This window comes from Suncus etruscus, chromosome 15 (genome assembly GCF_024139225.1).
Source record: "Suncus etruscus isolate mSunEtr1 chromosome 15, mSunEtr1.pri.cur, whole genome shotgun sequence".
NCBI lineage: Eukaryota > Metazoa > Chordata > Mammalia > Eulipotyphla > Soricidae > Suncus > Suncus etruscus.
In genome coordinates, this window is record NC_064862.1 from 27,943,681 (window position 1) to 27,967,916 (window position 24,236).

General features: G+C 46.0%; 1 protein-coding gene across 1 annotated transcript; it reads left to right on the forward strand.

Moving 5' to 3' along the window:
- Window positions 1-3,212: 3,212 nt before the first annotated feature.
- RNF34 (ring finger protein 34) lies at window positions 3,213-23,528 on the forward strand. The gene is made up of 6 exons (XM_049788837.1): window positions 3,213-3,317; window positions 14,106-14,324; window positions 16,666-17,073; window positions 19,553-19,645; window positions 19,911-20,112; window positions 23,279-23,528. Exons 1-6 carry the CDS (start codon window positions 3,312-3,314, stop codon window positions 23,467-23,469), a joined length of 1,119 nt encoding a protein of 372 aa, XP_049644794.1. The 5' UTR covers window positions 3,213-3,311; the 3' UTR covers window positions 23,470-23,528.
- Window positions 23,529-24,236: the final 708 nt, after the last annotated feature.

A 24,236-nucleotide genomic window follows, 5' to 3' on the forward strand; every position in this document is an offset into this window, starting at 1 on the left:
TTTGGCTGAATAATATTCTGTTATATGAATATACTGCATTTTATTTATCCATTGACCAACCAAATAAAGGACATTTGGGTTATTTTCACTTTTTACTATTATGATGCTTCCATGAACATTCATGCAGTTATTTTTTTGGGGAAGAGATACATTAAGTTTTCATTTCTCAGGGCTGGAGAGATAGCATGGAGGTAATGCGTTTGCCTTGCATGCAGAAGGTTGGTGGTTCGAATCCCAGTATCCCGTGTGGTCCCCCGAGCCTGCCAGGAGCAATTTCTGAGCATAGCCAGGAGTAACACTTGAGCTCTGCTGGGTGTGACCCAAAAACAAAACAAAAAAAAATGTTTTCATTTCTCTTGGATTTACATCACAGGGGTGGAATTGTTAAGTCATATGGTAACTTTATATTTGAACATTTATTTTATTTTTTTTTTGGGCCACACCCGTTTTGATGCTCAGGGGTTACTCCTGGCTAAGCACTCAGAAATTGCCCCTGGCTTGGGGGGACCATATGGGACGCTGGGGGATCAAACCGCGGTCCTTCCTTGGCTAGCGCTTGCAAGGCAGACACCTTACCTCTAGCGCCACCTCACCGGCCCCATATTTGAACATTTTGTGAACTTTTCCAAAGCAGTTGTGTGACATATATAATCATACAATGTATGATTCCCAATTTCTTCAGATCTTCAATAACTCTTAACTTTTTTTTTTAAATCAACAATGTGAAGTGGTATTTAACATCACTTTTTCTTTTTTTGGTTTTTGGGTCACACCTGGCAGTGCTCAGGGGTTACTCCTGGCTCCACGTTCAGAAATCGCTCCTGGCAGGCATGGGGGACCATTAGGGATGCCGGGATTTGAACAACCAACCTTCTGCATGAAAGGCAAACGCCTTACCTCCATGCTATCTCTCTGGCCCCTTAACATCACTTTTTGATTTCCATTTTCAATGGCTAATGGTATGGAGTATCTTCATGCGTATATTAATTAACTCTTGAGGTCACCGCTGTTTCCTTCCTACTAAGAGGAACATATGATTTTGTATTCCCAGCAAGTTTTAGAGTTTATGACTCCATCATTAGAAAAATCAATATTTTCTCTTTCAGGGAAGGGTGGGTACTACTTCGCCTTGAGGGGTTTCTGCAAGGAAGAAATTCCAAGCTTATGCTGGGTTAGAAATCAAATTAGATGGCATGAGCATCGTTTGAAAGAAGAAAAACAAGGGAAGGGGCCAGAGAGCTAGGTCTGCGGGTAGGGCACTTGTCTTGCGTGCGACCCACCAGAGTTCGATCCGTGGTAACCCATATGATCCCCTGTGCTCACCAGGAGTGGTCCCTGAGTGCGGGCGAGTGTGCACCCCCCAATAAAGTATAAGCTTTACATAATGTGATTTCAGGCAAGGAAGTGGCGTGGCTTCATGTTTTCACCTAATATAGGTAATATAAGCACAAATTAGAAAGGAAGGAAGAAAGAAAGAAAGAAAGAAAGAAAGAAAGAAAGAAAGAAAGAAAGAAAGAAAGAAAGAAAGAAAGAAAGAAAGAAAGAAAAGAAAGAAAAGAAAGGGAGAAAGAAAGGAAGGAAGGAAGAAAGGAAGGAAGGAAGAGAAAAATAGAGAAAGAAAAAGAAAGGAAGGAAGGAAGGAAGAGGAAGGAAGGAAGGAAGGAAGAAAGGAAGGAAGAAAGAAAGGAAGGAAGGAAGAAAAAGAAAGAAAGGAAGGAAGAAAGGGAAAAATAGAGAAAGAAAAAGAAAGGAAGAGGGGCCGGAGAGATAGCATGGAGGTAAGGCGTTTGCCTCTCATGCAGGAGGTCATCGGTTCGAATCCCGGCGTCCCATATATGGTCCTCCCGTGCCTGCCAGGAGCAATTTCTGAGCCTGGAGCCAGGAATAACCCCTGAGCACTGCCGGGTGTGACCCAAAAACCACAAAAAAAAAAAAAAAAAAGAAAGGAAGAAAGAGGAAGGAAGGAAGGAAGGAGGGAAGGAAGGAAGGAAGGAGGGAAGGAAGGAAGGAAGGAAGGAAGGAAGGAAGGAAGGAAGGAAGGAAGGAAGGGGCAATAGTCTGAGGTACTCCAGAGAACTGAATCCACCTCTTCAGGTTTTACATCTAAATATTGTTTGGGTGAGAGATGAGGAGAACAAGCCTAGGAAAACCAGCCGTTCTGTCAGCCAGGCAGGCCAGAATGCATGTTCATTGGAGAATCGATGCTTCCTTTCCTTTTGCCACCTCAGTTTCTCCATCCATGAATGACCGAATTCGTATGGTCTTGTGCGTCTCTCAAAGAGCAGCTAATCTGAGTCCTTGTTCCTTCAAGTGGTTTTTTTTTTTTTTTTTTTTTTTTTTGGGCCACACCCGGTGAAGCTCAGGGGTTACTCTTGGCTCTGCGCTCATGGCTCAGGGGACCATATGGGATGCTGGGGATTGAATCGAGGTCCGTCCAGGATCAGTCAGTCGCATGCAAGGCAAACGCCCTACCGGTGTGCCAATCGCTCCGTCTCCCCTTTTTATTTTTTAAATAAAACCTTGTTTGGGGGGCTGGAAAGACAGCATGGAGGTAGGGCATTTGCCTTGCATGCAGAAGGACGGTGGTTCGAATCCCGGCATCCCACAGGGTCCCCCGAGCCTGCCAGGAGCGATTTCTGAGCCAGGAGGAACCCCGGGCTGCAACATCTGGGGCGAGCGACGAGGCCCAGCGCCAACAGGTACCACAGAAGCCTTCAGTCCAAGTGGCCTTTTCCAATTGACCACACCCTCTTCCCTGCCCTCACGGCCCGGCGGCACCTGGGTCCCAATCTCAGCCTCCTCACAGGTAGAAGGCTGTGGGGAACGCCAAATGTTCTGAGGCTCCCCTTCCCAATTCATTCCCAGTTTCGGCTGCCCCTGAGGAGACTCGCCTCGCGGCCCTGCTCACGCCACGCCCAGCTCCACCCAGCCCCGCCCCGCCTCGCCTCGCCCCGCCCCGCCTAGAGCGCTGCGGGCCTAATGAAGTCTTCCGCACCCACTCGCCCGCAGGCTCCGCCCCCTCTCTCCCGCCACCCTATTGGATGTGCTGACCGGGCCCCCCGAGCTTCGGCTCCTGATTGGCTTTCCCGGCCGCCACTCCGGCGCTTTCCCGAGGGGGTGGGTGGGCGGTGCGCGCGGCGGGCGTGGCCACGCCCCTTCCGTGGGCACGCCGGGCCGGTCTCGCGGGGCGGCGACGCAGCCAGTCAGTCCGTCGCCGCCGAGGGGAAAGCAGGGCGGCGCGGCGAGGCGGGAGGAGCTGCTATGGTGCAGAGTTGCCGGGCGCAGCTGAGCGGGACGCGGCAGTCGCGGCCATGAAGGTGAGGATGGGGAACGCGCGGTGCGGCGAGGCGAGTGGGGCGTCGCTGCCTTTCCTTTCCCTCCTCGGAAGCGAAGCGCCTTCCTTCGCGTCAGGTCTGCCCTGAGGGGGGGAGGAGGAGGAGGTGGAGGGTCCGACCATAGGCGCCTCTCGGGGCTTCATCCGGGCTTCCAGACGTCCGACTTCCGGTCGCCGGCCGCGGGGAGGCTGAGGTGCTGAGGCGCCGAGGTCGGTGGTCGCGCTCCCGCCGGCTGCGGCGTGTGGCGACGGGGCTCTTGTGGTCCCCGGGCCGCGCCTCAGCTTCCCCGAGCAAAGGCGCCTTTCCTCACGTCATGCCCTGCCGCACCCCGAGTTCCCGGCTCACCCCGACGCGGGGGAACCACACGCACATCACGGGACTGTCGCGGCCCGGGAGCGGCCCCCCGGGACACACGCTACGACGCAGGGGTTGGGGACCCTCCCCCCGAGTCTGCACACATACACACACGCCCCCCGCCACCCTCAGTGACCCCGACCGCGACCTCGACCTCGAGCGGTCGCTGGCGAAGCTGAAGGTGAGGCGGCTCTGACTGACTGAATGACTGACAGGTCAGCCAGCCCGAGCGGCTTCTCCCCCCGGGTAGGTGTGAGTGAGGGGAGGGCGGGGGGCGGGGAGGCACCCCCGAAGAAGTGTGCGGGCGACGGACGACGACGACTCCGCGACCCTGACTGGCCTCCTTCGGGGTGCCGACTCCGCCGCACCCCATGCGCTCTGCAAAGTGCTCTAGGAGCCCTCGCGCCACGGTCACCTGCAGCCAGGGGTGGATTCACCCGCTCGGAACGTGAGGGACGGAGTGAGTGAGTGAGGTCCGGACCGCAGCGCTTTGCGCACTCACACCTTTGGGTTTCATTCCTCGCCATTCCTTCGTGCCTCCCGAGGGAGGTGCTGGGGAAGGGAGGGAGGGAGGGAGGAAGGAAAGGAAAAGGAGGAAGGAAGGAAGGAAGGAAGGAAAGGGAAAGGAAAGGAGGAAGGAAGGAAAGGAAAGGGAAAGGAGGAAGGAAGGAAGGAAGGTAGGTAGGTAGGTAACCACGGGCTTAAAACTCAAGGCAAGGAGCTGGAATCACAAGCTGGCGGCGAGGGTGCTTGCTTCACACACGGTCGACCCCGGTTCGACCCTCCACATCCCATATGGTGGTTTTCCACGCCACCCCCAGCATCACCAGGAGTGATCTCTGTGCACCACATCTTCCATCCTCACGCCTCCAAATAACGAACCTCCCTAAGGCTCTTTGTGCCAGATGCACTCGAGGGTGTGTCCGTGTCTGTCTCCCAAGTCTGCCATGGTTTTGTGGACCGGCTTTGATGTGTGAGCTACGAGGGAGCCTCGTTGGAAGATGTAGGGAATGGAATACAGTGCCATCCTTGAAGTTTGCAGAGAGGGACGAAGGAACAGTGACACAAGATAGCATGTGACGTTAGGTCGCCAAAAAAAATTTTTTTTTTAAAGGCAAACGCTCAGGAATCAAGCTATTTCTGGTAACGGGAGATTTGTGGAATAGGTCATTTTTGGATTTTTGCCTTGAAATAGGATAGTAAGAGCTTATTTTTAAGTCGAGTTATGAAAGGTTTGGGCTTGCAATATTAACGTAGCCCTCTCCTGAAAATAGTTATGTTTCAATGCAGGACTCTTCTCAAATGCTTTGAAGAATGCTAGTATCTTTATTAGTATTTAATTGGTTGCACATCAAGGAACTATAGGTAGGAGAGAATTTGGAAGAGTTCCATTGTTTAAGTTTTCTTTTTTTTTTTTGGTTTTTGGGCCACACCCGGCGGTGCTCAGGGGTTACTCCTGGCTGTCTGCTCAGAAATAGCTCCTGGCAGGCACGGGGGACCATATGGGACACCGGGATTCGAACCAACCACCTTTGGTTCTGGATCGGCTGCTTGCAAGGCAAACGCCGCTGTGCTATCTCTCCAGGCCCTGTTTAATTTCTGTTAATCCAGTTTTAAAATTTAAGATACTGGATTTGTAGTTGAAATTTTAGAAACAAAGTTGGATAGTAGATTCTGAAAAGGTTACTTTTATGAAGCAAAATGCTGACTTAAGTAGATAGCAAACTGAGAAAGATAATAGTTATGAGAATTTTATATCTGTATGTGAAAATGGTTCACAAAACAAGGTTTGGACTGTTTATTTTATAGTTAAATTGCTTAATTGTTGCCTATGCTCATCTATAGATTTATGGTCAGTGACTGTTTATGTTATGGAATTATAAAATATTAGTTTTGGGGCAACACTGGCTTTACCTCAGGAGCTACCACAGATTGTTGCTGGAATAGTGGTAGGGTGTTGCTTGTAGCAGTGCCCCCAAAATTAAATGAGGCCTATAGATCAGACCTGCCCCACGCAGCTTGAACTCTCTCTGACCCCTCTTGTAGGTACTCCTTTGAGTAAAATTAAAATTATTCTTATATTTTTGGTTTTGGGCCACACCTGGTAGCACTTAAGACAGTGATGGCTAACCTTTTTGAGCCCGAGTGCCCAATCTGCCACACGAAACCAAAGAATTTCCTCAAAAGTGCCAGCACGTCCTCCCAATGGCCAGTCTGGCCCTGTTGCCTGTTGAGCTGCAAAGCACACAACGGCACACTCACCTCCCGCAGCACAGCTTGTATGCGTGACATAGGTTCACCATTGCTGACTTAGAGGTTATTCCTAGCTCTGCATTCAGGAATCACTCCTGGCTGGTTCGGGGGTTGAACCCGGGTCTGCCACATGAAAGGCAAATGCCTTCCCTGCTGTGCTATCGCTCCAGCCCCTGAATTAAAATTACTCTTAAGGCTAAGCAAGAAATAAATAAATTATCACTCACATCTTTGAGCTGATTTAGAATGTATGGAATGTTTGGAAACTGATTTGAAGTAGGTTTTTATCTCACAAATATTCAAGTAACTGCCCTTAGAATATTATCTAACTATGAAATTAAAAAAATAAATTCAGGGGCCAGAGAGCTACTACAGTTGGTAAGATTGTTGCTTTATATTTAACTGACCTGGGTTCTATCTCCAGAATCCTGTAGGATCCCCCAGAATTCCTTAGTGCAGAGCCAGGTGTAAATTCTGAGAATTGCTGGGAATGACTCCCCAAAACAAACTTTAAATCGATGTCCTTTGTTATTTTTCCTTTTTTTTTTTTTTTTTTGGTTTTTGGGCCACACCCATTGACGCTCAGGGGTTACTCCTGGCTCTGCGCTCAGAAGTCGCTCCTGGCTTGGGGGACCATATGGGACGCCGGGGGATCGAACCGTGGTCCGTCCTAGGCTAGTGCAGGCAAGGCAGGCACCTTACCTCTAGCGCCACCGCCTGGCCCCATATATATTTTTTCTTTTTTTCTTTTTTTTGGTTTTTGGGTCATACCCGGCGGTGTTCAGGGGTGACTCCTGGCTGTCTGCTCAGAAATAGCTCCTGGCAGGCACGGGGGGACCATATGGGACACCGGGATTTGAACCAACCACCTTAGGTCCTGGATTGGCTGCTTGCAAGGCAAACGCTGTGCTATCTCTCCGGGCCCCTTTAATTATACTTAAGTGCATTTTTTCAAAGCTCAATATCAGATGTCAAGGAGATACTGATCAATTGAATGCAATTTCCTTTTGTTTTCTCCAAGAGGTGCAACAACTCTAGTGTACCATTTAAAAAGTGTATCATGATCCCTAGTATGCATGATTGTAAGAATCACTCTATCCAGGGGCCAGATAGCACAGTGGTAGGGCATTTGCCTTGCATGCAACCAACCCAGGAGAGACCTGATTCTATTTTCAGCTGGTCCTGCCAGGGGCGATTTCTGAGTGCAGAGCCAGGAATAATCTCTGAGCGCCGATGTGTGTGGCCCAAAAAACCAATCAACCAATAAATAAAGTTAAAAAAAAAAAAAGAATCACTCTATCCAGCCAAAAGTCTTATCTACAGATATTGGGGCCAGAGCAATAGTACCAAAGGACGTTTGCCTAGCAAACAGCTGGGTTTGATCCTCACCTTCCCAGATGGTCCCCAGAGTACACCAGGAGAAATTCCTGAGTACAAGCCATAAATAACTCCTGAGCAATGACAGTTGTGGCCCCAAAACAGTCTCTTCTTTTTTTTTTTTTTTTTTTTTGGTTTTTGGGCCACACCCTGTGACGCTCAGGGGTTACTCCTGGCTATGCGCTCAGAAGTTGCTCCTGGCTTCTTGGGGGACCATATGGGACGCCGGGGGATCGAACCGCGGTCCGTCCTAGGCTAGCGCAGGCAAGGCAGGCACCTTACCTCCAGCGCCACCGCCCGGCCCCAGCCCAAAACAGTCTCAAAAGCCTGCCTATTTTCATTTTCGGGGGGGGAGGGGTGGGGGGGTTGGGCCACACCTATCGGCACTCAGAGGTTATTCCTGGCTCTGTGCTCAGAAATCATCCCTGGCAGGCTCTAGGGACCTTATGGGATGCTGGGAATCAATTCTGGGTCTGTCCCAGGTCAGCGGCTTGCAAGGCAAATGCCCTATTACTGTGCTAATGCTCGGCCCCAACAAATACTTATATTTAAGATTAGAATCTTTTCTTTGCAGTTTGTTTTATGCCCAGATGATACGAGGTAAACAATTTAGGAAATAGCATTTACTCCTTTGGTGTATGGTCTTATATTTGGTCATTAAAAAAGAATTCCTGCATATTACATTTCAATTGATGCAGGAGTTTCAATGAGAAATCCTTGCCCATGTGTTAAGGGGCATATTTCTTAAATGGCTCTTAAGTGAAGATTTTTTTTTTTATAACAGCTGTTTCTTTTTTTTTTTGTTTTGTTTTGTTTTGTTTTTGTTTTTGGGCCACACCCGGTGGTGCTCAGGGGTGACTCCTGGCTATCTGCTCAGAAATAGCTCCTGGCAGGCACGGGGGACCATATGGGACACCGGGATTCGAACCAACCACCTTTGGTCCTGGATCGGCTGCTTGCAAGGCAAACGCTGCTGTGCTATCTCTCCGGGCCCTAACAGCTGTTTCTTAAGCTGTTGCTTTAAGTTCTATAAAAATTTTAATTGAAGTCATTTTTTTTGGTTTTGTCTTTTTTGTTTTTGGGTCATACCTGGCATTAGATCGGGGTTACTCCTGGCTCTGTGCTCAGAAGTCACTCCTGGCAGGCTCAGGGGACCATATGGGACACCAGGGGATCGAACCGTGGTCCTTCCTTGGCTAGCGCTTGCAAGGAAGACACCTTACCTCTAGCGCCACCTCTCCGGCCCCAAGTTTTTAAATTTTTAATCATTCCAAATTGGGAGTAAAATATGATATTATTGGCCTACTAAAATCTGGTGCAGTTCCTTTAGAAATAAAGTATTTTTGTTTTGTTTTGTTTTTGGGCCACAGCTGGCAGTGCTCAGGGATTACTCCTGGCTCTGTGCTCAAGAATCATTCCTGGCAGGTTTGGGAGACCAACAGGGCTGCTGCTGGAGATCAAACCCAGGTTGGTTTTATGCAAGACAAGCACCCTACCTGCTCTACTCTGGACTTCTTTATTATTATTTTTTTTGTTTTGGTTTTTGTATCTCACCCAGTAGTGCTCAGGGGTTACTCCTGGCTCTACACTCAGAAATCATTCCTGGCAGGCTCGGGGGACCATATGGGATGCCGGGATTCGAAGCAATGACCTGCATGCAAGGCAAACACCCTACCTCCATGCTATCTCTCCGGCCCCCTTCTCTCTCTTTTTTTTTTTTGGTTTTTGGGTCACGCCCGGCAGCATTCAGGGGTTATTCCTGGCTCTGTGCTCAGAAGTTGCTCAGGGGACCATATGGGATGCTGGGATTCAAATTGGGGTCTGTCCTGTGTTGGCCACATGCAAGGCAAATGCCCTACCACTATGCTATCGCCACTATGCTATCGCTCCAGCCCTTCTCTGTTTTTAAAGACCCTCTTGGTGAATCCAACCAGTTTTTTTTGGGGGGGGAGTGGGGACCACACTTGACTTTTCTTACGAATTGATCATACCTGATGATGTTTGGAGGATGATATTGAACCTTGCTCAGTGGTAGACAAGACAAACACCATAATCAAAATCACTCGCTAGTCTCTACTCTTTTATTTTTGGTTTTTGGGCCTCACCCGGTGATGCTCAGGAGTTACTTCTGGCTATGCACTCAGAAATCGCTGCTGGTTAGAAGGACTATATGGGACTCTGGGGATCAAACCAGGTCCATCCTGGATCGCTGCGTGTAAGGCAAACACCCTACCGCTGTTATTCCACCGGACCCTCTAGTCTCCACTCTTTTAAAAATCTAATTTCCTCTATTTTAGGAATGGTGAATCGCAATACTGTTAATGATAGGGTTTCATGTATAGAACATTCCAACACCTCACCCTCCACCAGAGAATCTGCTTTCTCCTTTTATTTTTTTGGTCAGACCTAGAGACCTAGAAGTACTTGGGTTACTCCTAGCTCTGAACCCAGGAATCATTCCTAGTGGAATTGCCAGAAACGGTATTTCAAGGGGAAACACAAAAAAATGTACTTTAGGGGCTGGAGCTGTGGTGCAAGCAGTAAGGTGTTTTCCTTGTATGTGCCTAACCTAGGATGGACTGCGGTTCGATCCCAGGACGTCCCATATGGTCCCTAGCCAGGAATGATTTCTGAGCACATATTCAGGAGTAACCCGAGTGTCACTGGGTGTGGCCCAAACACAGCAACAACAACAAATAAGTACTTCAGAATGGAAACAAAATCCAGTCTGATTTACAACACCCCATCTAGTCCCCCAAGTACCACTGAGTGACCCCCTAGCATGGAGCCAGGAGTAGGTCCTGGGCATTCCCTGATGTGGCCTCAAAACAAAAAAGTAAAAGGGAATATAAACAATACATTAGGTGCTTGCCTTGAACACAGCTGATCCAGGTTCAATCCCTGACAACCCCTATGGTCCCCCAAGTACCACTAGAAGTGATCCCTGAGCATAAAACCAAGAATAAGCCCTGAGCACTGCTGTGTGCAATCTAACCCCCCCCCCCCCAGAAAAGGAGGGCGTATCATTGAGGGCCCAGAGGCATAGCAAAATGGCTTAAAGTGCCTGCACATGCACGGTATCATAGCAGCCCACCCTGAACAGCACAGTTGTAATTAGTGTGCTGCACAACTGAAGGTAGCCAATTGGGCAATCCCTGCAATCTGAGATCTGACACCTTGCCAACTCCACAGACCAGTATGTATATTTGCTGTCCTCGGTCCTAATAATGGTAATGGCATCAACAAAAGGAAGGAGGTAGGGAAGGAATTTAAATAAAATACATGAAATAATAAAACCATCAGGTTTCTGACTAAAGGAGTTGATAGCATATAGTTTTTTTTTGTTTTTGTTTTTGTTTTTGGGGTTTTTTTGGGCCACACCCGACGATGCTCAGGGGTTACTCCTGGCTGTCTGCTCAGAAATAGCTCCTGGCAGGCACGGGGGACCATATGGGACACCGGGATTCGAACCAACCCCCTTTGGTCCTGGATGGGCTGCTTGCAAGGCAAACGCTGCTGTGCCATCTCTCCGGGCCCTTTTTTTTTAAAAGGCTGGGGGACGTGGGGCCCGAGAGGTGGCGCTATAGGTAAGGTGTCAGGCTTGCAAGCACTAGCCAAGGAAGGACTGCGGTTCAATCCCCCAGCGTCCCATATGGTCCCCAAAGCCAGGGGCAATTTCTGAGCGCTTAGCCAGGAGTAACCCCTGAGCATCAAACAAGTGTGGCCCAAAACAAACAAACAAACATAAAAAGGCTGGGGACAGGAGCAACTTCTGAGCAGATAGCCAGGAGTAACCTCTGAGCGTTACAGGTTATGGCCCAAAAACAATAAATAAATAAATAGATAAATAAATAAAAGGCTGGGCCAGGAACGATTTCTGAATGTAGAGCCAGGAGGAACCCCTGAACACACTCACTGCTGGGGTGACCCAAAAACCAAAAACCAAAAAAAAAAAAAAAAAAAAACCATTTACAATTACTTACTTATGGTGGAACTAGATGCTATGAAGAAAATTCTCTGGGGCCGGAGAGATAGCATGGAGGTAAGGCATTTGCCTTGCATGCAGAAGGATGGTGGTTCGAATGCTGGCATCCCATATGGTCACCCGAGCCTGCCAGTGGCGATTTCTGAGCACAGAGCCAGGATTAACCCCTGAGTGCTGCTGGGTGTGACCTAAAACAAAAACAAAAAGAAAAAAGAAAAGAAATTCTGTCAACCAGGAACTTTCACAGGAGTTGAGATATCACCCAGGATCAGAAAGAGGATGAAAGTTAATTCAGCTATTTAATGATTTTTCTTTATTGTTTGTTTGGTTTTTGGGCCACACCCAGCGGCGCTCAGGGGTTACTCCTGGCTATCTGCTCAGAAATAGCTCCTGCCAGGCACCGGGGGGGGGGGGGGGGGGCATGTGGGATGCCAGGATTCGAACCAAGCACCTTAGGTCCTGGATCGGCTACTTGCAAGGCAAACACCGCTGTGCTATCTCTCCGGCCCCTTAATTTTTCTTTATTGAGCTATTTCCAGCTGTGTGCAGGGATTACTCCTGGCAGTGCTTAAGGGACCATATGGAATGCTAGGGATCCAACCCCTTCCACCCACTGTGCTATGGCTCCAGACCCACTGTTTAATTTTTTTTAATAATCAGGTCAATAGGAAGCTAAAAATCTCCCAACAGTGTTAATTCTTCAAAGTCATGGAATGAATGTAAAAAGTTCTTCCAGTGGAAATTTATGTACATGAGATACTGTCTCCCCTAGAAGTGTTATGTACAAATTAAAAACAAGGGGGGCTGGCGTGATGGCATGGAGCGGTAGCCTAGGACAGACCATGGTTCAACCCCCTGGTGTCCCATATGGTCCCCCAAGCCAGGAGCGATTTTTGAGCTCATAGCTAGGAGTAACCCCTGATCGTCACAGGGTGTGCCCCCCCAAAAAAACCTAAAACAAGGACAGCTCCTTTTTGTTATCGTTGTTGGATCCTGTGCATACACTTTTGGTTGTGGTGTGCTAGGGCAGTGGTCAGCAACCTTTTTTTCCAACTGAGCCAAATCTCACCAAAACCACAATTGAAATTTATTTTGAGAGCCACACAGGGCGCGTACTGACAGAGGCTAGGAGCAGAGTCCTGACTCCTGGAGCGGCCACCTAGCACACAGAAGAGCAAAATTAAAAGTGTAAAGAGCCACATATGACTCGAGAGCCGCAGGTTGCCGACCACTGTTGAGCTCAAAGCATTACACCTGCAAGACAGACATTCTACCACTGAGCCCTCCCCACTGGGCTATCTCTGGCCCTATTTATTTTTGTTTTTGCTTTATTTTGGGGCTACACCTGACAGTGCTTAGGACTTACTCCTGGTTCTGTGCTCATTTTTAGCAGACTTGTAGGACCTATGGGGTGCTAGAAATCAAACTTGTATTCACTACATGCGAAGCAATCATCCTATCCATTGTATTAACTACTTCTCTGGCCCCAACTAACCTGACTTAAAAAGGCATCACTGTTTTCCTGAAAATTAAGAGTATGAAATGATACAACACTTAAGCAGTAACCCTGATACTTATTTTTTGGTTTTGTTTTTGGGTCACACCCAGCAGTGTCTAGGGGTTATTCCTGGCTCTACACTCAGAAATTGCCCCTGGCAGGCTCGGGGGACCAAATGGGATGCTGGGATTCGAACCACTGTCTTTCTGCATGCAAGGCAAATGCACTACGGCCCTTGTAACCCTGATACTTTTTTGTTTCGAACCTTACATTGGGTTTTTTTATACCATTACCTTTTCTTTTTCCTATGTTTAGTATAGCTTATTAGTCTGGGTAGTAATAAGAGCATAATCCTTTTATAGTATTCCACCTTGCTATTTAAAATTTAAAGCTACTTGGGCTAGAGAAAAAGCACAGCAGCAGGTCATTTGCTTTGCACACGGCCAAGGAGTAACCCCTGAGCACCACCGGCTGTGCCCTCCCCCCAAATGTAGAGCTACGTGGATATACAGTAATTGACAGAAGTACTAGAAATGTATGGTTGTCATATATCATCAGATGTGACCCCAGACCTGAGCACTGCTTGGAAGATTTCATGTGCCACTTCCCTTTTGCCCTCTCCTACCTGCCCCCCCAAAATTAATGAAATTAATTAATTTTAAATTACTTTCTGCCTATTGATAGTTGGGAAGATCTGCATCAGCCTATCATTCTTCTGTTTAATATGGTGGTCATCATTGTCAGATTGCCAGATAGAATACAGTATATAGTGAAGTTTTCATTTCAGATAAGCAAGGAGCAGCATTTTTTGGCTTAAGCATATTCTAAATATTGCATACGATGTACTTCTGTCTGGTCAGTATTTTCCTATGAGCATGCATGTGTTGCTAGAGTATGTATAATATTTTTGAAATAAAATTGGGAACAAATGCTATCTTTTCTTGTTAACAATCCTGAATATTTCTGGTGCCAAATATTTTTTGACAATATTAGAAAATGATCTTTTAGGAGACAATAATGGTAGCACAGCAGGGAGGACATTTGCCGTGCATGTGGCTGACCCGGATTCAAGCCATGGTATCCTTTATGTTCCCCTGAGCCTGCCAGGAATAATTTCTGAATGCAGAGCCAGGAATAACCCCTAAGTGCAGCCAGATGTGGCCCAAAAATGAAGCAAAAAGGACCTTTTATTTAAGGGAGATTTAAATTCAGTTAATCTCTGGATTTATATTCCCTGAACATTCCAGAGCGCCCTGGTTCCACTTTGGCTTTAACTGTGGTTCTTACTTGTGTTCCTCTTTAGGCTGGTGCTACATCTATGTGGGCTTCCTGCTGTGGGCTGCTGAATGAAGTCATGGGAACTGGAGCTGTCAGGGGCCAGCAGTCAGGATTTACTGGAGGCACTGGTCCCTTCAGATTTACACCAAACTCGGATTTTTCCTCATATCCATCAGCACCTACAGAAGGGCCTAATATAGTTTGCAAAGCCTGTGGAATTTCATTTTCAGTGTTTAGAAAGAAGGTGAGTTAAATAAAATGTGATATACAGAAGAATGACATAGGTGGAGAGTGCATGCTTCACATAAATGCTGCCATGGGTTTTATCTATGCCAAAGCATTGAACTTTCTGATCCAGTTAGCCAGGTTTCATCATGAGTGAAAGCACTTTTTGGGAAGCAATATCTCCCCCCTAAACAAAGTTTTTCTGATTAGACATTAAGACTTGCTAGGCATCATTGTATAAAATCTGACTAGTGGCACACATCAATTCTTTCTGATTGTGCTTATGTTATTAAGCAAGAGATTTAGTCTAAAATTTTGTTGAGATGATTTTATTCTGGAGTTATAGAACAGCGAGTGGGTAGAGTGCTTGCCTTGCACATGGCCAACCTGGGTTCAATTCCTAGTATCCCATATGGTCCCCTAAGCCCGCCAGAGTGATTAAAAATAGAAATTGAATCAAGTGATTGCTGAGTACAGAACCAGGAGTTTTTTGTTTTTGTTTTTGGGTCACACCCGGCATCGCTCAGGGGTTACTCCTGGCTCTACGCTCAGAAATCGCTTCAGGCAGGTTCGGGGGACCACATGGGATGCCGGGATTTGAACCACCGTCCTTCTGCATGCAGAGCAAATGCCCTACCTCCATGCTATCTCTCCGGTTCCCCCACCCCCCAATTTTTAAATGTTGATCCTTTGTCAAGCTTCAAAAACTATCCCCATACTTTTTGTTTATGTTTTTGGGGGCAAACCTGGCAGTGGGCAGGGTTATTCCTGGCTCTGCACTCAGAAATTACTCCTGGCAGACTGGGAGGACCATAGAGGATGCAGGAATCAAATCCTGGGTTTAGCTGCAGGCAAAACAAGTGCCCTATATGCTGTTCTATCATTCTGGCCCCCATCCATATTTTTTTTAAGCTTCCCCATCCATATTGTTAACTCAAGTGAGATTAGATATTAGATAACTGCTATTTCATGTCTCAACATAAAACACTTGAGTTAAAAGGTTCTTTTAGGGACTGGAGTGATAGCACAGTGGGTGCAAGGCAAACATCCAACCTGGGTTTGATCTCCAGGAGTGATTTCTGAGTACAGATCCAGGAATAATCCCTGAGTGCCTCTGAGTGTAGGGAAAAAAAAAAAACAACCAAAAAACCAACCAACCCGGTTTCTATCCCCAGCATCCCATATGGTCAGTATCCTATGCCTGCCAGGAATGATTCCTGAACACAGACCCAGGAGTAACTACTGAGTGCTGCCAGGTGTGGCTCAAAAACCAAAAAGATGTAGTCATTCTGAAAACTGTCATATAGCCTTCTCATGTTCCTTAAATATCAATTTGATCTTTAGGTGTTTTTTTTGGCTTTTGGGCCACACCCGGCAGTACTTGGGTTACTCCTGGCTCTGCATTCAGAAATTACTCTGCTGGCAGGGTTGGAGCTATACCACAGCAGTAAGGCGTGTATGCCTGGCACTTGGCCAATATAGGATGGATACAGGTTTGAATCCCAGCATCTCATATGGTCCCCCGTGACTGCCAGGAGCTACTTCTGAGCACAGAGCTTCTGGCCGTCAAGTGTGACTCACACCCCCCAAAAAAAATTACTCCTGGCAGGCTTGGGGGACCATATGGGATGCCAGGACCCTGGGTAGGCCACGTGTAAGGCAAACACCCTACTGCTGTGCTCTCTCCGGCCCCTCAATTTAGTCTTTAAAAACCAGCAAAAAGCAAAAATGACATCTTTGTTGAGGCAGTGGAATGGCTTTAAGGCTCTGTAGAGCAGTGCTTCTCAACGGGCCCCCCCAAAATATTCTAAGAGGGCAACAGGTGAAAACTGCATTAATGGAGTATCATGACAAATGACCTGGACCACCTGGTATGGCCCAGAGGAAAAAAATAAAGGAAGGGAGCCTGAGACAAAAAGGTTGAGAAACGCTGCTATAAAGCAAACAGAAAGATGCCTTCTCTTTCTGTTATTATGCTTTTCCCCATTCCTCTTTAATATAGGTGATATTGTTTACATAGGAAAAGAGCAAGAAGAGTTTGTGGTTGTGTTTTCTGCTTCATGGTTCAAGTCAGTTCAGTTCTGCTAATTACATGTTTGCACAAAGGGGTGGAAAGGGTTTAATTCGTTAACAGAAGTGTATGTTTAAAGGGCTGTATTTGAAGTTTGGAATCCAAACTGCCTTGGCAGTGACTGTTTTGATTTCATGCCTTTTTAGAACATGAAAATACCTCTGACAATAGTACCATGGGGGATTTTGTAACACTATAATAGAATTTTAACAGAAGGCAGAAAGAAAATTGTTACTTTCATTATGGCTTATATCTGGCTATAAGTGATGCTTCTTTTCTGTTTCTTCAGCATGTATGTTGTGACTGCAAGAAAGATTTTTGCTCTGTTTGTTCAGTCTTGCAAGAAAATCTCCGTAGATGTTCCACTTGCTACTTACTACAGGAGACATCCTTTCAGCGCCCTCAGTTAATGCGACTTAAAGTCAAAGATCTACGGCAGTATCTCATGCTTAGAAACATCCCAATCGATACCTGTCGAGAGAAAGAAGACCTGGTGGATCTAGTACTGTGCCATCATGGGCTGGGGTCTGAGGATGACATGGACACAAGCAGTCTGAATTCCTCCAGGTCGCAGACTTCTAGCTTTCTGACACATTCATTTTTTTCAAACTATACAGCACCCTCGGCTACTTTGTCTTCATTTCAGGGTGAGCTCATGGGTGGTGACCGAACCTTAGGATCTGGAACGTTGGCACAGGTATGAGGGCATACTTCACCAGGGCCTTGTATGCTAATCTTGGCCAAATATAATGGGGGCCTACAGTGCTTGATGACTTTCAGGAGATTTCAAACTGCTAAGTTTGCAGGTTCTATTGATGTGTCAGTGCTTAGGTGCTTGTTGGCCCCAAGATCTGAAGGATCCCAAAATACTAGTACTTCTTTTTTTGTTTTTTTGGGCCACACCCGGTGATGTTCAGGGGTTACTCCTGGCTTGGCAGATCATATGTGACTTTGGGGGATCGAACCAGTCTGTCGTGCAAGGCAAAATGCCCTACTGCTTGTGCCGCCGCTCCAGCCCCAAGTCCCCCCCTTTTTTGTACCGCATCTGGTAGTACTCAAAGGTTACTTTTTTTTTTGGGGGGGGGGTCACACCTGGTGGCACTCGGGTTACACTGCTTGGCTCTGTGCTCAGAAATCACTCCTGGCACTCTCGAGAGACCATATGGGATGCCAGGATTTGAACCACCGTCCATCCTATATTGGCTGCGGGCTAGGCAAACGCCCTACCATTGTGCTATCTCCAGCCCCTCAAGGATTTATTCTTGGCAGGGCTAGGGGAACCATATGGATTGGGATGCTGGGGATCAAACCCAGGTCAGCAAGGCAAGTGCTCTTTCCCACTATAGTATTATCACTCTAGTCCCAAACTTGTCTTTATTTTTAATTTTATTTTGTGCTGTATAGCTGTGTTCAGGACTTATTCCTGGCAGGCTGGGGAGGTCATCTAGGGTGCTGGGAATCAAGTCCAGGTCTGTGGCATACAAGGTAAGAGCCCTTGATCTTAGTCATGTGCAAATGTTTATAGATATCTGATATGACACATGACCTCCTGAGCCACCACACCATGACTGGGTACGAATGACAAAAAAACAAAAACAAGACAAAATGAAGTGTAGACTTTTAGGGGAATGGGAGTATAGCTCATAGGCTTCAGCATACATGATTTACTTTTGCAGGAGCCCTAGGCACCATCTGGTCCTCCCAAACTACTAGTTGTAGCTCAGAAACAGACCAAACTTTGAACTTACTATTTCCCCAAATCAGAATTCTAATTATTATGCAAATACACATAAACCACCAGTGATTTTAAGACACATCTGACTTCTTTTGGCCAAACCCAGCAGTGCTCAGGGGTTACTCGTGGCTCTTTGCTCAGAAATCACTCCTGGTGGCTCAAGAGACCATTGGGATGCTGGGAATTGAAACCAGATCGATCCCAGGTTGGCCGTGTGCAAGGCAAATGCCCTACCACTGTGCTATCAGTCCAGCCCCGACATCTGACTTTTTTTTGTCACTTCGGGAAACTTGACACCACTGAAGATAGGTAGGACTTTGGAAGCTATGGTCAGAATATAGTTATTGAAAGAAAGATACAAGGAAGAACAACAACAAAAAGATACAAGGAAGATAGCCCAAATTTAAAGGACTTCTCATCTTCGAAAAAGAAGAGTACATCTAGGGCCAGAGAGCCAGCACAGCAAGTAGGACATCTGTCCTTCGTGAAGCCTATCAGATCAATCCCAATCCTCCCATATGGTCCCCTGAGAACCATCTGGAGTGATTTCTGAGTGCAAAGCTAGGAGTAACCCCCTGTGCATTGCAGGCTGTGCCCCCCCCCCCAAAAAAAAAAAAACCCAAAAGGAGAGTATCCCTGAATGTGTTGAATTTATTTTATTATTTTATTTTTTTAAGGGGGAGGTCACATTTGGCTTTGCTCAGAGCTTACAATGATGTACACAATATGGCACTGGGGATGGAAACTTGGGTCACTGTCATGCAAGGCAAGTGCCCAACCCTCTGTGCTCTTTCTGGTCCTGTTGAAGGATTTCTGAAAATGAATTAATAACAGCTATCAGCAAAGTCAAGAATGTATTCTATAGAATGTGCAATATACATGTGAGTTCTTGAAAATATCCACGACATTTTAGTGTTAGTTGCTGTAGCTTAAAGGATCCACTTCAGAACCATTCATAGCTTTAATGTCATGGAGCCGCTTACCTGTTTTTTGAGCATTGGGCAGTGACATTTTCCTTAACAAGTTAATACTGTTCTTATATTTTGCAAGTTTATAAAGCACAGGAATTAGACTTTTGAGATAACTTTCTGGAATGTAAACTTTTGGGGGGGGGGGTTTTAGGCCACACCCATCAGCACTCAGGGATTTCTTCTGGCACGCTTGGGGGACCATATGGAATGATGGGAATCAAAGCCGGGTCTGTCCTGAGTCAGTGTGTGCAAGGCAAATGCCCTACCTTACTGCTATCACGTCGTCCTTGGAATGTAAACTGTTTATGATATCACGGTGTTTAACTCTTTGGAAGGGACAGCAGCATTCAGGGTCCATATGGAATATGCCAGCGATTGGTTCTCCTTGGGGATGGTCTGTGAAGAGTTTCTCTAGTGAGAACTAAGGGTTAATGTAGCTTCTGACCTTAGTAGATCCATAATGTGTATAGGTACACAGTGAAATAGCTTCAGCAAATACAGAAGATGATGATGACGACGACGATGATGACGATGATGAAGATGATGAAAACTTGGAGGAGAGGGTAAGACTTGTAAAATTTGGGTTCTTTTGACATGTCAAGCGTGTGTGTCTTGCCCTTGTAGAATCTAGCCAAAGTGTGCAGAATTTTGATTAGTGCAAGATGCTCATTCTGGCTCAAATGTAAGATGGAATAAATGCTTCCTAAGGATGAGAATGGTAGGATAAAGAGCTATGGCTAGTGATGACTGGAGGGTGAGGGGAGAATGTGTTTCTTTGGAGGCCTGGATTTGCAGCAGCAGTAGGTAATGTGTGATTTCTGATTTCAGACAACTGGCCTCTCTAAGAAGAGCGTGAGAGCTTCATTGTCTGACTTATCAAGCCTTGAGGATGTGGAGGGAATGAGTGTGCGCCAGCTGAAGGAAATCCTAGCTCGGAATTTTGTCAATTATTCTGGCTGTTGCGAAAAATGGGAACTGGTAGAGAAAGTCAACCGGTTATACAAAGAGAATGAAGAAAACCAAAAGTCATGTAGGTTTATCTCCCTCTCTCTGAATTCCTTAAGCTTTAAAATACTGTATTCTGTCATAATGAGGCAAATGTTATATAGAAATCTGGCCTCTTTTTGTTTTTGGGTCACACCAGCTGTGCTCAGGTTACTCTTGGCTCTGCATTCAAAAATCACTCCACTTGAGGGGACCATATGGGATGCTGAGAATCGAACCTGGGTCCATCCCAGGTTGGCTGCATGCAAAGTAAACACCCTACTACTGTGCTCTCTCCAGACGATTGTAGATATGTTAGGCAGTAAGTTAGTAGATGATACTGGTTCTGAGATTACCAATGTCAAGTGAATGTCAATATCAAATAAACCCTAGCTTTTCTTGCCATAATTCATTGGGATTTCCCTTCCTCCCAAATTCCTTGTCTCTAAAAATGAGCTTTTTCATTAAATCCTCTGGCAGGTGAGTACCTGGGGGTGGGGGGGATTCTCTTGAACCAAGATGTTGAGTAGTTCTTTGTGTCAAGTATTGATAGGTTTCTATGTAAGTTGAAAAGCTGAGCAGAAAAGCATTAGTGATAGGCAAGGACAAAAAAGAACTCAGTGACATTAAGATGGACAAATGGGGGCCCGGAGAGATAGCACAGCGGCATTTGCCTTGCAAGCAGCCGATCCAGGACCAAAGGTGGTTGGTTTGAATCTCGGTGCCCCATATGATCCCCTGTGCCTGCCAGGAACTATTTCTGAGCAGACAGCCAGGAGTAACCCCTGAGCATCGCCAGGTGTGGCTCAAAAACCAAAAACAAAACAAAAAAAAAAGATGGACAAATGGGGGCCAGATAGATAGTATGGAGGTAAGGCGTTTGCCTTTCATGCAGAAGGCCATTGGTTCCAATCCCAGCATCCCATATGGTCCCCTGTGCCTGCCAGAAGCGATCCCTGAGCATGGAGCCAGGAATAACCTCTGAGCACTGCCTGGTGTGACCCAAAAACCAAAAAAAAAAAAAAAAAAAGATGGACAAATGGCATTATTTTATGGTCATATTCTGCAGTGCTAGGGTACCATATGGTGTGCTTTGGATGAAACCGAGTTGGCCTAGTACAGGGGTGGCGAACAAGATTTTTACCCTGTTTATTTTAAAACGACAAAATGCAATGTGTTTAATTTTTTTCAGGCCACACCCATTTGATGCTCAGGGGTTACTCCTGGCTAAGCGCTCAGAAATTGCCCCTGGCTTGGGGGACCATATGGGACGCTGGGGGATTGAACCGCGGTCCTTCCTTGGCTAGCGCTTGCAAGGCAGATACTTTACCTCTAGCACCACCTCGCTGGCCCCTGTGTTTAATATATTATTGTTAAAATAATATGCTTTTGTGTGAGTGTTTGTCTGTTTTGGCAGGTCACTGCATGTTGTGGCTCTCTGACTCTCAGTTTAAAATTTTGCCTCTTTGTGTCGAACTTGTTCACTACCCCTGGCCTAGTACAAGGCAAAGGCCCTACTAGTTGCACTTATCTACTTAAGCTTCCTTCCCATTGCTAACTTGAGATGGTTTTTTTGGGATGTTAAGCTGGTTGTGACTTAGGTTCTGTGGCAATCTATTAAATGGATTTATATCCAAAGGAGATTTACAGATGCAGTTATTTTTTTGTTGGGTCACACCTGGCTGTGCTAAGGAGATCATATGCGGTGCTGGGGATAAAACCTGGGTCAGCGCATGCAAGGCAAGCACTCTCCCTACAATACTATCTCTACCCCAATTTGCACACCTCTTTCTAATCTGCTACCACAAAGGTGGATACAGGAACCTTAATACTCAGGTACCAAGGGCCCGGAAAGATAGCACAGTGGTGTTTGCCTTGCAAGCAGCCGATCCAGGACCAAAGGTGGTTGGTTCGAATCCCGGTGTCCCATATGGTCCCCCGTGCCTGCCAGGAGCTATTTCTGAGCAGACAGCCAGGAGTAACCCCTGAGCACTGCCGGGTGTGACCCAAAAACCAAAAACCAAAAAAAAAAAAAAAAAAAAATACTCAGGTACCAAGCTGTGACTGGCATTTTGGCAATAAGGTGAAAATTCCTTTTCCTAAGTCAATGTAAATACAGACTGTATAGATATTCATGTGCATTTCTACTCTAGCGGATTTTATTTTTGTAGAGGCCACATGTGCAACTCACTGCTTAAACTGAACTGAAATTTTACCTAGTTTGATTGGCTTCAACCAATCTAAGAAATGGAAGGATTCTCCCATGAAGGAAGAGGTTCCTTTATTTTCAAGAGCCATCTACTTTCTTTTGGCTTATCTGTTCCTTATTCTTTCCCTCCAGTCCTTTTTTTTTTCCCCCCCTCCAGTTCTTAGAGGCATGAACTAAGCCCGCAAATTACTAGTCTTTTGGTTTTTACACCAGTCTCTTCTAAACCTAGAAACTATTGGCCCTTTAGGCCTAAACTTTTTCCTCCTCAACCATGGTCACTCCGATAGGGGGAAACCATTCCTTCCTTATAGAAAGGAAGACCTCAGTGTCCAGAGTTCATTGGCCTAAAACCAGATTGAGATAAATTTCTTCAGAACCACAGTACAAGATCATTTGGACTGATCCCAGCAATACCCAAGTGGCAAAGAATAGAGGACTAAGGTGTACCTTCCTCTGTGGGCTCTTTGTGGTTCAGTATGGAAATTAAACTCCAGAGATACTGCATTGGAGGCTGCGATTTTTTTTTTTTTTTTTTTTTTTTTTTGTGGTTTTTGGGTCACACCCGGCAGTGCTCAGAGGTTATTCCTGGCTCCAGGCTCAGAAATTGCTCCTGGCAGGCACGGGGGACCATATGGGGCGCCGGGATTCAAACCGATGACCTCCTGCATGAAAGGCAAACGCCTTACCTCCATGCTATCTCTCCGGCCCCAAGGAGGCTGCGATTTTCCCAATGCCACACACAGCAGGTATAGGATGATCTAGTAAATATTTTGTTAATAAAATTTATCACAAAACATTTGCATTTATATTTTCCTAAAATGGAAGTAAGTGACTTGTTGGCAGTTCATAACCGCTCTTACACTCTAAACATTTATCCTTCTTCACAAAACTACTAATGCTATTTCTAGTGAAAGAACTGAAGTGCAGGAATTTTTTTTTTAAACAGTGGGTCACTTAGTCTGTCTGTTTGCCTTGCACACAGTTCCCCTCTGTTGCTTTTCAGATGGTGAACGATTACAGCTGCAGGACGAGGAAGATGACAGCTTATGCCGTATCTGCATGGATGCTGTCATTGACTGTGTCCTGTTGGAATGTGGCCACATGGTTACCTGCACCAAGTGTGGCAAACGCATGAGTGAGTGTCCTATCTGTCGGCAGTATGTGGTGCGTGCTGTGCACGTGTTCAAGTCTTGAGGTTCACTCTGTAGGACACTTGGCCCTGAGCTCAATCCCAGACATTCAAATGATTATTTTTAAAAATTATTTTCACTACTAACTGGTGAGAAAGATTCATCGTACCACATCATAAAGGAGACAGGCCTTTCCCAATTCTTCAGGTTCTTCCCATGTCTACAATCATTACTTGCTGAAATCTAGCTGTTTAGGGCACCCGCTACTGCTCTGGGGAAATTTATTATCTTTGATGAGATCACTGGCCACAAGTGGCCAGTGTGATTCAGGCTTGAGTAATGGCTCCTTTAAATGTTCACTTTATTAGTCATGTATATTTTAAATGCTATTTGGTGAATGTAACTTTCCATATTGTTGCTATTTTGGCTTTTAAACTTATATGGAAACAACTGACATACTGCCAGGGCCTTAGACTAAATTAGTTCTTTTCAGTTACAGCTTTTTATAGCAAGGGCTGCATCTAGCTTCTCTCATTAGAAGTGTGTGTTGAATTATTAATGTGTAATAATCAGTTTACACTGTTTTGTATAGTGAAAGTGTATTTTCAGTGCTACCTGCTAGCTAATTTGAACTTTAAGAATAAAATTAGATTTTAAATGCTGTTGTTTATGTTGTCCTAGTCAGTTCCTATTTTACTTGGGCATAGAAAGAATGGATGTCTGTAATCCCTTTTTCACAAGGGAATGCTGCTGCAATTTACCTATGCTGCTAACTAAACAGTAAGGTAACTTTTTTTTTCTGTAACTGGGTGCTGTAGTATATTAAGATGC